The sequence below is a fragment of the Protomyctophum parallelum genome, assembly GCF_964188405.1.
Source record: "Protomyctophum parallelum genome assembly, chromosome: 17".
In the NCBI taxonomy this organism is placed as follows: Eukaryota; Metazoa; Chordata; class Actinopteri; order Myctophiformes; family Myctophidae; genus Protomyctophum; species Protomyctophum parallelum.
Window position 1 is genome coordinate 21,720,464 of NC_139719.1, and position 16,630 is coordinate 21,737,093.

General features: G+C 43.4%; 1 protein-coding gene across 1 annotated transcript; it reads left to right on the forward strand.

Moving 5' to 3' along the window:
* Positions 1-8,606: 8,606 nt before the first annotated feature.
* On the forward strand, positions 8,607-16,284 carry gsg1l2b (gsg1-like 2b; the record flags this gene model as incomplete). The annotated part of the gene is made up of 5 exons (XM_083786994.1): positions 8,607-8,934; positions 9,889-9,936; positions 11,668-11,820; positions 15,523-15,634; positions 15,984-16,284. The coding sequence occupies exons 1-5, from the start codon at positions 8,610-8,612 to the stop codon at positions 16,282-16,284; spliced, it is 939 nt and encodes a 312-aa protein (XP_083643120.1). The 5' UTR covers positions 8,607-8,609.
* Between the last annotated feature and the right edge of the window lie 346 nt (positions 16,285-16,630).

Below are 16,630 nucleotides of genomic sequence, written 5' to 3' on the forward strand. Positions count from 1 at the left end.
GGTGCCATAATCCGATTAATCGATTCATCGTTTAAATAATCGGCCGATGAATCGATTATGAAATTAATCGTTAGTTGCAGCCCTAGCCACAACATCTAAACTGGGTCCCACTTCTCTTCCTCTCATAGCTATCCCACTGTCATATTCTGTAGCTGTATATTGGTTGCAGTGTGTATAGAGTCCCCGACGCTTAATCTCTGCCCGCTGCACGTGGCTTTGGTCTAGAGGACAGGAGAGTCTACACCAGCCTGGATTTGACTTTCTGTCGCAGCCCTACGTATGTGACTGTCCTTGCATTCCTGTTACCACACCTATCTGCTGTGTAATTGAAGAATGTGCCCCGCCACCTGAGCCTCTCTTTAACCTCCCTTTAAAAAAAAGGCAGAGGAGAGAGATTAGATTCTTTCCATCCACGAAACCGACTCTTTGAAAACTAGGCCACAGAGCTGCTAGATATTTCTGCAACAGCGGGAAGAAATCGCATATTACCTCATTCTTACCTTTTCTTCAATAAAGTGATATGGATTATTATAGAACCGTAATCTAATGCAGTCCAACCATGTCTTTCCTCCCCTTCGTTATTACTCCAATACCTGGATAACAGGATAATGTGTTGCTAGAGGGCATTACTCCGTGCCACATAAAAATTCTGCACACAATATGGGTAAGCCATCTGAGGTCTATAGACTCAATTACACAAGTGTTATTTTCAGCATACTGTACAGTTTTCTTACGCCCGGAAGAGCAGTAAAAGATACAGCAAATGTACAGATTGATGAATGGTATGTGCTACGCTGCTGCTCCGTGGGGCTGAATTGGGGGCAGAACTAGAAGCAGTAATAATGACTCCTACAGCCTGGCTGAGAGGAGGAGAACATCAAGCATCTCCATTAATGGAGTTGTTAACGAGTCAGTGATGCACTCTGGATATATTATTGTCATCTGTAAATCACATTTAAGAGAGGTGAGTTTCTTCCTCAGGTGTGTTTAATGGGGGGGCGGGGGGTTCTGACATTCCTGCAATTGCAAACTGAAAATGTGCCTGTATTGATGATGCACTTAAAACCGATACACACGCGCATATGTGCACGCACACACGCATGCACAACATCGCACACACACATGCATTAACGTTGATTCAATTATCCCTTTGGCTTACCCTAACTTCAACCTACCCTAACAGATACATGTCTATGTCTAACCTTAACCCTTATGACAAAGTAGCCAAATAAAATGTTATGTGTACCAAATTAGTCATGCATCCCCAATACGCACACACACGCATGCAATTGCACGCACACACACACGGCAAGTAACACTCAACTCCATGCTCTAGTGCAGTGTTTCCCAAACTGTGTGTCGCGGAGCTTTGGTGCTCCGTTTGATGTGTCCAAGTGCTCCGCGTAATTTGACCGAAATTAAGTTATAGTGTTACTTTCTGTCAAATCAGGTGGCACACTAACTCTCCCCCGAAAGCAATATTATAGCTACTGGGCTGCAGGATTCTTATTGTTGCGTCGTCGATAACAACAACACGGAACAATAGACTCTAACAACCCTCGGCCATTGAAATGTTAATGCTTAGATGCATGCAGAATACGCTACATTTCGCTCCCTCTAGAAAGACTGGAGTGCGCAGAGCGCATATGCACGTAGACAGCAGACACATACAGTCCTAGGCTACATGTCCCGACCCAAACACGTAAAGTAAACGTGACGTTGTTGTGATTAAACATAATGTGCCACGAAAAATAGATATCCAAAATAGCTGTCCATAGATGTCCAAACATGATCGCCTCGTTCGGCCAACAAAATATATCTCCCTCCCTCTACAGTGACCACAGAAGCGCAGTGATGCCTGATTTATTCTTCGTCGTACACGTGTTATGCTTGCATGCTGAAAATGGCTGATCTACAAGCTCACAACGCGTTGCGGACTCAACGCGTTGTGAGCTTGTCGATCAGCTATTTTCAGCATGTGGAAATAAGCAGGCTGTGAGAACTGAGACCCTTCACAATAAAAGCATGCAGCTTTCACAAGTTGGCCCATAATAAAGACAAGGAAAAGGATTAGGTGGAATTTCACAATGTATATGAGCAATTTTTTTAAACTGAGGCACTGTCTCTGTCCTTTTCTTTCTCTTTAAAGTTATTTGATGAGTGCTGTCATGTGTGTTTTTAAAAGTATATTTACTTTGACTATATATTTAATATATATTTTTAATATATATGTATATTTAATATATATGTGTGTATATATATATATATATATATATATATATATATATATATACACCCCCCCCCAGGTGTTCCCAGAGACTTTTAGGCTATGAAAAGTGTTCCCTGGGACAAAAAAGGTTGGGAAACACTGCTCTAGTGCTCATACACAAGCTCTACCAAGAAGCCAAACGATGCATTTTCCCAACCTTGAAAAATGGTTGTCCATTTCGGCAAATGAGGTGCATTAGAGGTGTGCGAGTCATTACAGGGGAGCTCATAAATGTCATAATCAGCCAGCATGAGGTGTGAGTGGTCATCATCACTGGAGAGAAACATGGAGCCGTGAGAAAGTCGCTGAGCGACTGTGGGGGTTATGATGATAATGATGAGAGGACGACCACAACAGGGTCGGCCAACACATTGTCCCAGAGGGGTAGGAGCTCCAGATGTGATGAGGCGTGCCCTACAGTGCTCCCCCAGTTTCTGCCCTTGGCAGAGAAGGAAGGGGATAGGTAGTAATGGTGTGGTGTGGCATATGTACAACAATTATGTATACCGGTATATGCTTTAGACAAGAGTGATAGTTTACTGTTTACTAACTATTAGACTTGGGCCAGCAAATGTCACTACACATCCCACAGCCTGTGGTATAAAATGTGTGTGTGTGTGTGTGTGTGTGTGTGTGTGTGTGTGTGTGTGTGTGTGTGTGTGTGTGTGTGTGTGTGTGTGTGTGTGTGTGTGTGTGTGTGTGTGTGTGTGTGTGTGTGTGTGTGTGTGTGTGTGTGTGTGTGTGTGTGTGTGTGTGTGTGCACAGAACAGGCAGCGTGATGAAGAGATTAACAAAGACCAAGACAAAAACTAGACTTACTTTGAGTGTCTGCCAGGACCTCCCTCCTCCAGCTGTTTCTCTTCCCGTTCCCCTGGCGGTTCCACCTCAAGGTTTGGTGAGTGTGATGTCGGTGGCTTGTTTCCTTGGGACGTGTGACCGTAACCCTCCTAGAAACAAAGAGACAGAGTCAGTACATTTTGATGAAAGGAAGGAGGAAATTATGCGGGCGGGAGTGACAAGGACAGTGTGTCTTCAAGAGGTCCAATCACATGCTGCCTCAAATTAACATAATCTTTCCTTGCCCTGGGAAGTTGCCTCATGTCTTCACTGCTGACAGAATGAAGCTGAACAAAACCAGAACTAAATACGTCCACCTTGAACGTCTGACCAACTTCTGACCAATCACAGTAGCCGGCCTATAGTCACAACTTCTCTGTGGTGCAGAACGCCTGAAATCAGTTCTGAGACCGCCCAACTGAAGCTGTGAATATTATAGTCTGTAACCAGCCGAAGCGAACAACATTTCGGCCTGCTCTGGTGTAGTATACAGAGAGGTGGAAGAGACTAGGATACACAGCCCGGAGGAAACCCGGAGACCTCTTCTGGAGGCAGGCCCGGAAGTACGACTTGACTGACAGTGAGCACCTGGTGGCTGGGCTAGCCACGAAGCCTGGCCAGTGGCCAGACACAGCCTGGAAAAGGCATGTGGCAACCATAGACTGTAAAAAATATGGACAAAGCGTTCCCCGGGTCTAACATGAACGTAAAATGAAGCCTGTAATAATATGCTAATTCCTGATGTAAGTCGCCATCTTTGGTACCAGCTGGCCATTGGCTGGCTCCGTTTTGTATACCAGCTGGTCATTGGCTGCCCAGACAACGAGGCGGGACTTCCCCCCTTCTTCTCCGTTGGTTTTTATTTTGACTCGAGTGGGAGGGGAATCCCGATCATAGACTGTAATGGTAGCCACGCCCCTCAGAACATACGCGATGTTTTTTTTTCTTTATGGTCATTTTTTTAATTAATGGGACCATAATTTTCCAAAAAGAATATTATGACATTAGAAATGAGACTTTAAACTAGTGACTGGAAGAAGAAAGTATTCATGACCATGTTTATTAAGGTAATACAGTCTAGGTGAAGTTGGGCCAAAATACATGGGTCTCTATGGAGCTATGGGGCTTTTTGGGTCCGGTCCAGCGCCACAACAGGCCATTATATGAACTACCGATTTCAAATGAGGCTTCACGAAATATCTGGCTGACTGCCCCCCTGGTGGCAACGTGTTCTGCATCTCGTGGCTTCATCCCAAGCGGGTGGCAGTGAATTGAATGAAACAGGGAACCATCCAAGCTGCTATGTTATTTAGATACAGTAGCATGTTGTTTAGATAAACCCAAGGTTTGATGTTTATCTGGTAATAATACTTTGTATGGTTTCTTTGCATTATATTAGACCAATTACATATTTACCAAAAACATTTATTCAGATCTTGCATACTTGTAAGTTGCTCTGGATAAGAGCATCTGCTAAATAATAATATACAATTTATGATGTTGTAGAATTTAAATTCTATTACTACCACCATGCAATCATTTTCATCATGCAATAATTAAAATCACTGCACTCAGTCAAGATTGTAGAATGGGACACGGTGCTAGAAAACTGAAAAGTAGATACGAGAAGGAGGTTCTCCATACTTGGAATCAATGGAAGTTTCTTTAATAAAAAATGCCAAGCTTTCGTTCAGACGACCTTCATCAGATCAAAAGCCCTGCCCTTTTTTATGAAATAAACTTGCATTGATCCAAGTGTTGCTGAACCTCCTCCTATCATGCAATGTTAAATCTCGAGATGATGATGACCATCAAAGAGAATGAAATAGTGTAAGCATTGACCACACGAGAAAAGTCTCCCGGGATAGGGGCGCATACGTTGGTCCGACATGCGTCAGTACGACATGCGTGGCTGGTTAAGACACACGTGTGGCTGGTTAAGACTCACCCATGGCACCGACATGGTTAACCCATTCTGACCTGAGATCAGATTCTAAAAACGTCTTGACAGTTCCTGACAGTTTTCTGAAAAAGCTATGTTTCTATGTCAGTCGTTCTTCGATTTTTCTAAAATAGCAGACCTACAAGCTCGTAGCGCTGAGCTTGTAGATCTGCTATTTTTCAATAGCTAATGCATAGCATAATGCTAACACCAAAAGGGCTTACTGCCCAAAATGGGTTAAGACACAAGGCTGGTTAAGACTCATCCGTGGCTTCCCTGCGAGGTTAGGGTTAGGTTAGGGAGATAGGCTGTCGGACTACTGCGTGTCGGACTGGATAAGGCGGTCCATCTCTACTGTTTATCCTTTTTTTCTACTATTTATTTTTTATATCCTGTTTTTTGCGGGGAGGGGGGCAAAACCCAACAACTAAAAATATATTTTAAAACCATTATCCGATATGCACCATTCTTGACGTGAACCTGTCTGTTGTGCAAAAAGACAAATGCCTGATCAAGGTTTCCCATCTCCCTGCCTCTCTTATCGTATGACCTCATACATTCATACATGCATCAGGCAAGATCAGAGCCCCATCAAGGTCATCAGTTGTGATGTAGATCTATAGCACAGACTGTCCTTGGCATTCATTTATTTTTGTCATTTTGAAATCAGTCAAGCTACAGTTCCTGCATTCCCAACAGGATATTAAATGGCACTCCAAGTGAGTCGACCAACATCCATACCACACTTACAGGGGGGGATATGTATTGATCCACTTTATTATGACAGTGATGGAGTGTGAGTAACACACTCCATCCGTAACACACTCCATCCTCCAGACCGTTGTCTCTTCTACCAGCCAGAGACTCGTCTCTGACATCAGCTGCCCAGCTGGAAGCACAGCGTGCCTGCCTGGGTGACTCCTGCATGATGCTGGGTATCTGGCCAGGGGAAGTATTAGGTTCAAAGCGTGCATCAGATCCACACACAGTGTACAGTACACTGCATGCAGCCCACACGTATCTATTGATTAGCTCCTCTGCTCCCCCTGGGAGCAAAGTACACTACACTACACACGCCACCCATGCTGATCTCCCTCCCCAATCCCATCCAAGGACCTTTGTGTTGCAGTAGCCTATAGAGTTCAGTATACAGTATATACAGTATAGTGTGAAAACTGAATGTTACAAATGCATGATTGGTAGCAGCAAGTCCCATTCCATGCATCAGTGTAACAATGTTAATGATTAACCATTCATTTATAATAAGAGTTGTCAATAATATCAGTTCGTTTTATTTTGTTTTTATTCATTTATTTTCATTATTAAGCATTGATTTAGGTTTTTGTAGGCCTACCATTTTATTTATGGGTCACTCACACAGCAGACATTCGTCCATTGTGAACAGTGCATGTTCGTATTGTGAACGAATTTTAATCAACAAAAAGGGATCATGAAAATCTTTCAAAATGAGCATCCCGAGGCTACACAAGTGATATATATATCGATATTATGGAAATGTACAGAGGAGGGATAGTGAGTATATCGGTAGAAGGATGTTGAGGTTGGAACTGCCAGGCAGGAAGACCAAAGAGAAGATTTATGGATGTAGTGAAAGAGGACATGAATTTAGTTGCTGTGAAAGAAGAGAAGTGGAGGACAGGGTGAGATGGAGGCAGATGATTCGCTGTGGCGACCCCTGAAGGGAAAAGCCAAAAGGAAAAGAAGAAGAATATATCGATAATATATTGATATCATGATTCATGAGTACTAGATGTTGTCTTATTTGAGATATTGAAATATTGTGATATGGCATAAGTGTTGTCATTTCCTGTTTTTTTTTCTTTTCTACATTTTTATCCGATGTGCAACCCATTTTTTTACCCAGTGTCAATTATCTAATGTAACCCGAGGCGCCAGACTCTCTCTGCCAACCTGGGGACAGCAACGAACTGACCTCGTGCTTCCTTCTATGCTTCTTCCATGACTAGTCCAAGCCGCTTCTTTTCACCTGACAGGGGGGGGGGGGGGGGTCGAGTTCCCCCAGGTTGGGAAGGAAGTGGAACACGTTGTTCCAACCAGTTCCTTTCCCCTCCATCAGGTGCCCGGTCTGAACAGGAGGAGCAGTTTTCTCCTGGTATTTAAACTTAAAGGCTGCAATAACAGATTTCTGAACTGATTTTTCTAGTTGTTCTTCTGTTTGTATTTAGCCACTTAGTTATTTTAGATTTTGTTCATTGTATCACCCAGCCCTGTGATGAATCTACTTTGTCACTACAGAAGAGCATGTAATAGCTCAATTACACTTGGTTGGTTGTGCCACCGCCTCAACATTTTCCAGTAGAAAATCTGAGAGTCACGGTCATACAGTTGAAAAATCAGCTATTTTTGACGGCCACACAATGGAGTGTAAATTAGGCTTAACGAGTATAAAGTGGAATGACTTCACTGCTGGCGTGTGTGTGTGTGTGTGTGTGTGTGTGTGTGTGTGTGTGTGTGTGTGTGTGTGTGTGTGTGTGTGTGTGTGTGTGTGTGTGTGTGTGTGTGTGTGTGTGTGCGTGTGTGTGTGTGTGTGTGCGTGCATGGAGGGGGGAGGGGTCAGAAGAAGGGGTGAGGTTATGGGAAAAAAATGATGGCTTTGGTCTCACAGGGCAACGATTGCAATTATTTGACATACGTATGGTATGCGCTGCACACACACGCACACGCACAGTATCGTTTCTCTCCCCCATCTCTCTCCCACACAGACCTGTGCGCACAGAAGCATACAAAGCATGTGACAGTCAAGAGGAAATTAATGATGGAGATAAACTTGAGCCAATATCTTTACACACGTACACACACACACACACACACACACACACACACACACACACACACAGTTTTCTTACTGAGTGATAACACTAGATACAAAATATGTGAGGGGTCAGGCAGAAGGGAAACTGGATTGCGAGCTGGGTAGTCACATACAGTATACTAGCCTTCAAGGATCAAGGCGGTCGCTGGTCATCATAATAATGATATCATAATAATATACTGTATGACTTGTATCAAGTCTAGGTAGTCAACATATTGATGTATTGCTGGCCTATGTAGAACACCACCAAACATGCTACAGAATAGATAATGGCACACTAGTTTTGTTCTTGTTTTTAATGAATTATCATGGTAGGCAAATGTAAACAACCTGATTGAACTGAGTTGAGGGGGCCACTCGGTAAGAGAGAGAGAGAGAGAGAGAGAGAGAGAGAGAGAGAGAGAGAGAGAGAGAGAGAGAGAGAGAGAGAGAGAGAGAGAGAGAGAGAGAGAAAGGAGGGGCTGAAGGGGAGAGGGGGGAGGTGGTGGTCTAGCTATAGAATATGAGAGACCCGGCATCAGCACAAAGGAGCATATCTCAGAAACGCACGGCAGCCCAGGCAGATGCGCCGCGCGGTAATTGGGCGCGGACACGTTATTGGAAAGCCGGAACATCATGGGGATTTGAGGAGAGAAGCGGAGAGAGGTCGACAAATATATCAGGAATATTTTTTGTGACGGACTGGTGGCACTCTTTGGGTCGCAGTTATGGGCATCGACCGGCGGCGGAGAGCGTCGCTGGCTCTTACCTTGAACTTCCTCGCCTTGTTCCTCGCCGTGTCGGCGCTCACGACCAGCTACTGGTGCGAGGGCACGCGGAAGGTGGTCAAGCCGTTCTGCACGGGGCCGCCGCCGCCGTCCTCCACCGCGGCCACGAGTCCCAGGAAGTCATACTGTCTCCGGTACAACAGTTCCAACGCGAACAACACGCGGCTGGTCCAGTACATCTGGGAGACGGGCGAGGACAAGTACCTGATGAGGAAGTTTCACACCGGGATCTGGTTCTCCTGTGAGCAGAATGTCAACTTGACCGGTAAGTTACGCACCTGCTGCTGATGATGATGATGGAACTTTGAGCGCGCTGTGCAGGGAACCAATTAACTGGCCCAGAATGCGCGCTTTAATTCTTATCTGGTGTTGTTGGTGTCCATTTGTCATTATTAAACTTTTGTATTTATTTATTTATTTATTTATTGCATAATTTATCATTTGAAGCACCCTTTCCTTTCCTTTTGTAAGCCATTTTTGTAAGCTCTTATTATTTGACCCCCCCCCCCCCAAAAAAATAAATAAATACATAAATAATAATAATAATAATAATAATAATAATAATAATAATAATAATAATAAATAAATAAATGGGCTGTGAGCCTGTGACTTGTTACTCCTTATGTGGTGAAGCTGTTATTGAGTGAGCTGAGACACGCATGCATGGTCGGACTCGGACCATGCATGCGTGTCTCAGTGTCATATCTGCTGTCACTAGAATGCTCAAATCTAATTGTAAAAACACCGTTTTCAACCAGTGATATGGGCTTAGGCTATCCAACATGATTGACAAGATAAAACTGTTATGTAAAGGCAGGATGTTTCTATAGGCCTGCCTGAACCTGAGGTTGCATACATTGATGAAATTGTTATGTTATTAAATAAATAATACACATTTAAGCCAAATATGCCATGGGTTAAAGAAAGAGTGCATGCAGCAAGGCTGGAATTTACTACAGTTCCCACACTGTCGACCTATAGTAATTTTTCAGTGGTAGGCCTACCAAAGTATAGGCCTACTGTATGTTGCAGTACAGTAGGCCTATACTTTGGTACAGTGTGTGGAGGCCTACCACTGAAAATGTACTAGGCCTACGGAGTACAGTGATGCCACAACAGATATCTGTTAAATCCCGGTTTAATCTCTAATCCAAGTTTCGTGAAACAGTGTGCAGTGTGAAACAGTGTGCAGTTTGACATAATGTGCAATCTCTTTCAGGTGAACACTGCAGAAGTTTCCTGTATGTTGCACCTGCAAATGAAAGAGGTAAGCCTAAGGAAACAAACAAGAAACATAATTTTATTGCATTGACATATTAATGTTTAATCGTGCCACCCATCCTCATGCTTCTGAGTGAGACATATAGCCTGGCACCAGAGAAGTTTCAACAGGTTTCTCATCATCATCACTCATTCCTCAGCATCAGGCAATACAGTGTAGGTTACGTAATTCACATGAATGGATGGCATTGGCCTCATAGAACACGTTCTATGAGACCTCAGTATTAATGATGCCAGGCCTGTAGCCTACCATACACCGAAGATCACGCCACATGGGTTGGCCCTTGTTCGGTGTCGTGTTGAAGGCTATCGATTCGTGACATAGTGACACATCTAAGCATCCAATTACCCCAAGCCATGTATGCCCACCAGGAAAATATATCATCTCATATATATAGGCCTACTGCAAGTCGGCGGGCTTATTAAATCACATTCTATTTGGTGTCTTGGCAGCAACCAATATACTTGACACGGGCAAGTATATGTCGCATAAAATTAAATCGTCAATCACACAATCACTTAATCAAGCAAAGGGGCAGTCGATTAAAAAAAAAGAAGAAAATCAATTTGTCCAATGGCCATCGTGTGTGGGAGGGGAGGCTTGTGTCAGTGAGACACCCTCTAATTACCGTGCTTCTCCTGTCGCCAGTAGCAGTGGTCTCCCTTTATCCTCATGCCCTTTCCTGCATGGCTGATTCAGTCCTCACACAAAAGACTGCCTCACAGTCTCTTGTAAGGGCCAGGCGCTTGTCTTGCAGTGGAATGAAGTGAGATCTTTTGTAACACTGACACAACAGGTGGATGTATTGTCAGTTGTCGCTCAATACAATTCACGTCATTCGTGGTGAATTATGTGTTACTCAATGGAGAGCTATAGTCCACAGTCAGTGTCTCTACTTGTGAAAGAGACTTGCAGCATTTTCTGATATGACATGCAGATATACAGATGTAGCATTAGTTATTAGATGAAAATAACATAATCAATACTTTAAAAAGCGTGAAATTATACGTCTATAATTACATTAATCATGTCTTATTAATAATAATAAAGGATTCATTTAATATGAAATCCAGCTTAGAGCTTGTTTTGTTCTTTATGTTGCTATGGATATTAATGTAGAATGAATAGTTAGTTTTGACTAAACAGCCATTTTACATTAGTCAACCGTGATAAATTAAGTACATGAAAGCTACCCGCCCCAGGGAAGGGTTGTGTATTCAATTTGTGAAAATTGGGTTTTCATATACAGTATTTCAGGCCCGTCTCCTCGCCTGTCATTCTAACAGGGTGATGTGCAGAGCTAAGCCGTGGCCAGTAATATGTCTCTGGCAGATAATGTATCCTTTCTCTGACAGTGAAGGTTAATGATATGGGTGAGTGGGTCACTGGTCCAATCCTCCTCAGCCAGCCTCCTCCTTTTTCATCCTTGTCGTTCCTATAGCCATAACAAACTCCCCCCTGCCACTCACCCCAACCTTTTGACTTGCCAATATTTTTCTCTCAACCCCCCCTTCCCGTTTCCCCCACACTTGTGTGTCCATGTTTCCACTGCTATCATGTACTTTCAGTATATCCACATAAACCTTAGCGTCACCATTTGGGTGCCTGCTGCGACACATTGTATGCTTGTATAGATACTTTCGCAGAAGAAGTGTCCACAACGCTGTTGTTGTGCCTCATTCCTATTTCTTCATCGTTGCCGTTTCGTCCCCGCAGGGGTGCTTTGGCTGTGCATCGTGGCGGAGTGCCTGTACATTCTCCTGCTGGGCACCGGGGGCATGCTCATGTCTATAGAAGTCTGCCACTTTGGCAATGTCATCGATGGACTGAAGCTCAACGCCTTCGCTGCCATTTCCACTGTCCTCTCAGGTATACAGCCGCTGTCGCTCTCCACACAATGAAGCATGAGTTTGCTAATGGGACAGAGGACAGTTCTGGTGTCACTTTGATCTGATTCTGATTGACTCACACAACACTTTGTGTTAATCTGTTCACAATGTTGAGTTCCATGCCTTTTTGGAACTGGGTTGAATTCATTATCATTGATCGTTCCCTGTCATAAGTAACAAGATTATTTTGCAGTGACCTTCTCTACAATGTGAAAATAAAATATACCTGTATATCTTTTGAGGGGTGCTAGCCCCTCCAACACTGGGCTTTTCATTGTGACGCCATGTGGCAGGCAAATCTATGGACTTTAATGTTTGCTTTAGATGATCTAATCTAGTCTGGCCACAGTTTACAAAGCCCCCGGACTTGTAAACCTTTTGAGAAGGTATAAAATGCATAAATTGGCCATGTTGTCTTATCACCACAGCTTTATCCTGGCCATAAAATGTGCAGTCCCAGTACATCCCATTGTAATGAGCTCCGAAGGAACAGTAGAAGACAGAGCCACGCAAAATGTATTAAAGCTATTCATCACAGAAACTTACAAAGAGGAGAAATATTAAGATGTAGTATGGGGGTATTAGTAGAGAGAGGTGTGTGTGTGTGTGTGTGTGTGTGTGTGTGTGTGTGTGTGTGTGTGTGTGTGTGTGTGTGTGTGTGTGTGTGTGTGTGTGTGTGTGTGTGTGTGTGTGTGTGTGTGTGTGTGTGTGTGTGTGTGTGTGTGTGTGTGTGTGTGTGTGTGTGTGTGTGTGTGTGTGTGTGTGCATTGGGGGCTTTGGCTTCAACCCAATATCTTTGTATATAGACTGCCCTTGTGGGTAATTAAATTTACAATCTCCATAAAAGCAGCAATTTCTCCAACCCTTCACTGACTCACTGTGCTGCAAGTAGACAAAAATCGACTGTAACTGATGTTTGTAAGGATTTTAAACCCAACAAGACAATTATGGCTTAAGTGGGATTGAATCTGAAGAAGACTGTATGTCGAGGATGGTTTTGTTGTACAATGCAAGGCGAGTTTTAGTATTCTGCACTATAGACTGACTGGCATGGCCATTTTGTGTGAACCATCATTTGGGCAAATATGTTGGCTCTCCTCTCTCATGAACCATCACATTAACACAGTGACCAAAATGTATAATTATTATTGACATAGAATATTGCAAATATGGACTATCCACGAGACCACAGGTGCAAATACTAATATAATATTAGTCCAATTAAAATTGGAACAAGATTCTACCAAAGTAGGCCTACCTACTGGTTTATTTAAGTGAGATATTGTTGAAACGGCCGGCAGTGAGCAGTGCACATGGAATATTTCTTTGCCAGTTGGGCTAGAAAGCATGAATAAGCGAGAGAAGAGATTAAAGGTTGTTTTAGATTTGCAATAAATACTATTGTCATAAAAATCTGTTTTGTTGAGGTGGTTCTGTTCTATAAAAAACCATATTAAGCCGTTTTCCTAGTGTGATTTGCCCAAACCACACATTTATGGATTTTATGTGCAGCAACGTGACCTTTCTGTGAATGGTACGTTGATATAATTTACGCATGGCAGAACATGGACAAGCTTGGAAAAAAAGGATTTGTTCTACATGTGCAAACACAAAGCTGCCATTTGCATAACTTTAAGTGATAATATAATCTTGAAAAAAGGGTGTTAGGAATTATGGGAGATTAGGAATTTAGGTGTTTCATGACGCTGATGTTGTTCAGACTAGAGATTTTCGGGGGTTAGGGCATACTCCTGGCCCTGGGGCCTGTTTCACGAAACTTGGATTAGAGATTAAACCGGGATTTAACAGATATCTGTTGTGATAAGAGATAAGACTGCCCCCTGCGGGGAGGCAGGTAGTTCTATAATAAAGATGTCTGGCTTAATATATCCTGGATTTAAAATATAGCGCAACTTTCGTTTCAACTTTGACCCCTCTATCAGATGGAACTATTTTTCGGTGTAGTGATATGGACACAAAAAACATACAGTAGTTCCGTGTGATAGAGGGGTAAAAAATGAAGGAAAGTTGCACTATAGAAATAGGTCAACAATACAAATTACGCTAGTTTTGTGAATTAATTTACTTTTAATGCGTGCCCTGTGCCCCCCACAAAATGACCGGAACTACTTCATATTTCACCAAAACCAGAGCAGAACTCTCACCACAGGACTCAGGCAATCAATTAATACAGTTGCAACCACTATATTAATGGCAAGTAATAAGTATTTAATACAGTTTAAGTTAAAATCTAAGTTAAAACAAATCTGAACTATCCCTAATGTGGTTACCAACTCTCCATCATTTAGCAGCTGGTCCCATGGAGACCACCAGGAACCACCTCAAGGACCACTGGTGGTCCGGGGACCACTGGTTGAGAACCACTACTATACTGATAGGAGAGAGGAGAGTGAACCTGACAAAGGCTAGGAGACTGGTAATCTTAGAAAGAAAATTGGACAGAGAGCAAGATAATGTAAAAAAGAAAAGGGGACAACAGTGTAATGATGATTGAAAGGAAAGACAGAGAAATAGAGACTGAGAGAATAAGAGAGAAGAACTTGAGGACAGGTTGCAACAGTTTCAAGTTTCACAATAGTATACATCAATGTTTTGCATGGTATCAGAATATTTACTGTATATACATGTATACGAGCAACACAGAGTAATGGCAAGTTGGCAACATAGCATGATCCTATCCTAATACAGACCAAAAAGTCTCCCCCCCCCCCCCACACACACACACACTGTTTTCTCATTTGACCACGTGGTGCCAGGTTACGTCGACGGAGCCAACAGTGGCAGTATATCTCCACTTAATCTAATATTTAATTATTGTTGCCGTCTATGAGCTTGCTGTCTTTTAAGAGCACTATTAGACATTTTCACTCAGCCAAGTCTCAAGTGCCTTTTCTCACCTCAAGCTGATTGACAGCACCTGTTCTTGTCCAGGGTACATACCGGTAGGACACATAAATCCATCGCAGCCTTGGTCTGATGCGTACTTGTCGATAAGGATGTCTGGACACGATTCAGCGATGTTTAGAAGGGGTCTTCGTGTCAAGGGGTGTCTCACAGACAAACAGCCAGCTGACGTTGACTCTGACTCGCAAACCTCAGTGCACACAAACACATTCCAATTGGCCTTGAGGACAATTAGAATTAATTGTCCTCAAGTTTACCTTGTATAGCATGTTACACAAAGGCAATTAACAGTTCATTACAAAAGGCTTGGCTCATATAGCAGGTCTTTCATCTAATTGCACATGTGTGTACGTTTGTATGTTTGCTTGCCCATTTGATGTGTGTTTGTGGGTTTCGTGGATGCAGGTCCCTTGGGTTATTAATATGAAATGACGAAACTTTCATTACAGCATCTGGACGAACTCTGATTACTTTTCCCCATTCATTTTCCATTCTTGGTCAAATTAACAAACAGAGACACGTCATGTCATACAAGAATAACAATAATAGTGGTGAGTTCATGACAGTGGACCTTGGTTCACTGATAACATTATATTGCCACCAAGTGGTGAAAGCAAGAAAGTGCACAGAGTTCAGCTTTTTTTTTCTTTTCTTTTTTTAACCCACTTACTGTCCGTTTGTGTTTCATATTGTGAGGATGTCAGTGTCTGATCAGTGATGTGTATCAGTAAATCAGTGTCGTCTCTCTGTTTGCCAGGCTTGCTAGGTATGGTGGCTCACATGATGTACACGACAGCCTTTCAGCTGACGGTCAGTCTGGGCCCAGAGGACTGGAAGCCTCAGACATGGGACTACAGCTGGTCATACATGTAAGTAAGCACACACACAGTGCGCGCACACAGCGCACACACGCACACACACACACACACACACACACACACACACACACACAGTGTGTGAGTTTATCCAATCTAGACTCATAACTGTTTTTTACTATCCTTTCAGAAATTACACAATGCAAAACAAATGGATGCATTTTGAATCACACATATATCTGCATGAACACAATTGAACTTTATCATACAATTAGAGTTGCGAAAGGCAACTTTACAAGCTCTTAAGCTGTCTTTTGGTACTATATAAATACAGTTCTCTGTTGCTGCTATGTTATTACAAGGGGCAGCCAAAACAATATCCCCGCCTCTCTCTCCCTCCCAGCTTGGCGTGGTGTTCGTTCACGGCCTGCATGGCGTCGTCGGTCACCACCATCAACCGCTACACGAAGACCATCCTGGAGTTCAAGCACAAGCGCCGGAACATGGAGAAGAACCTGAAGATCAAGCAGAAGCTGCTGGAGCTGGACTCCCCGGAGCAGGTGTGGGACATGTACATCAGCTCCGTCCCCAGCACGGCCGAGGAGCTGCTGGACCTGTCCTCCAGCAGCCGCAAGCTGTCCAACGCCTCCGTCTTCCTGGACCTCAGCGACCTGCCCGACACCCAGGACGAGGAGTACTGTTAAGACCCCATAGCAGGGGGCGTGCACAGATAGACCGTATACACGAGGTAGTTCTAGAGCGCCTGCCCCTTTTTGCCCTCTGGACAGCAATTGCCCTTTGTTTTGAACGTTCGTTTTTGTTGTTGTTACTTTTGTTGTTGTTGTACAGTATGTGGCACATGGTGACATTGACCAATTCTGGATTAAAAGCTGCTAATATATTATGTATGCCCCAAAATCTATAAATCTCTCACACTATGTTAAGGCAACCGGCCGGTTCCACGCGCCGCACAAGGTGCCCTTTTGTTCACTTGAGCCCCTCAAAATGCCTGTGCACGCCACTGTCATCCTGGACCTGACAGCCGTGTAT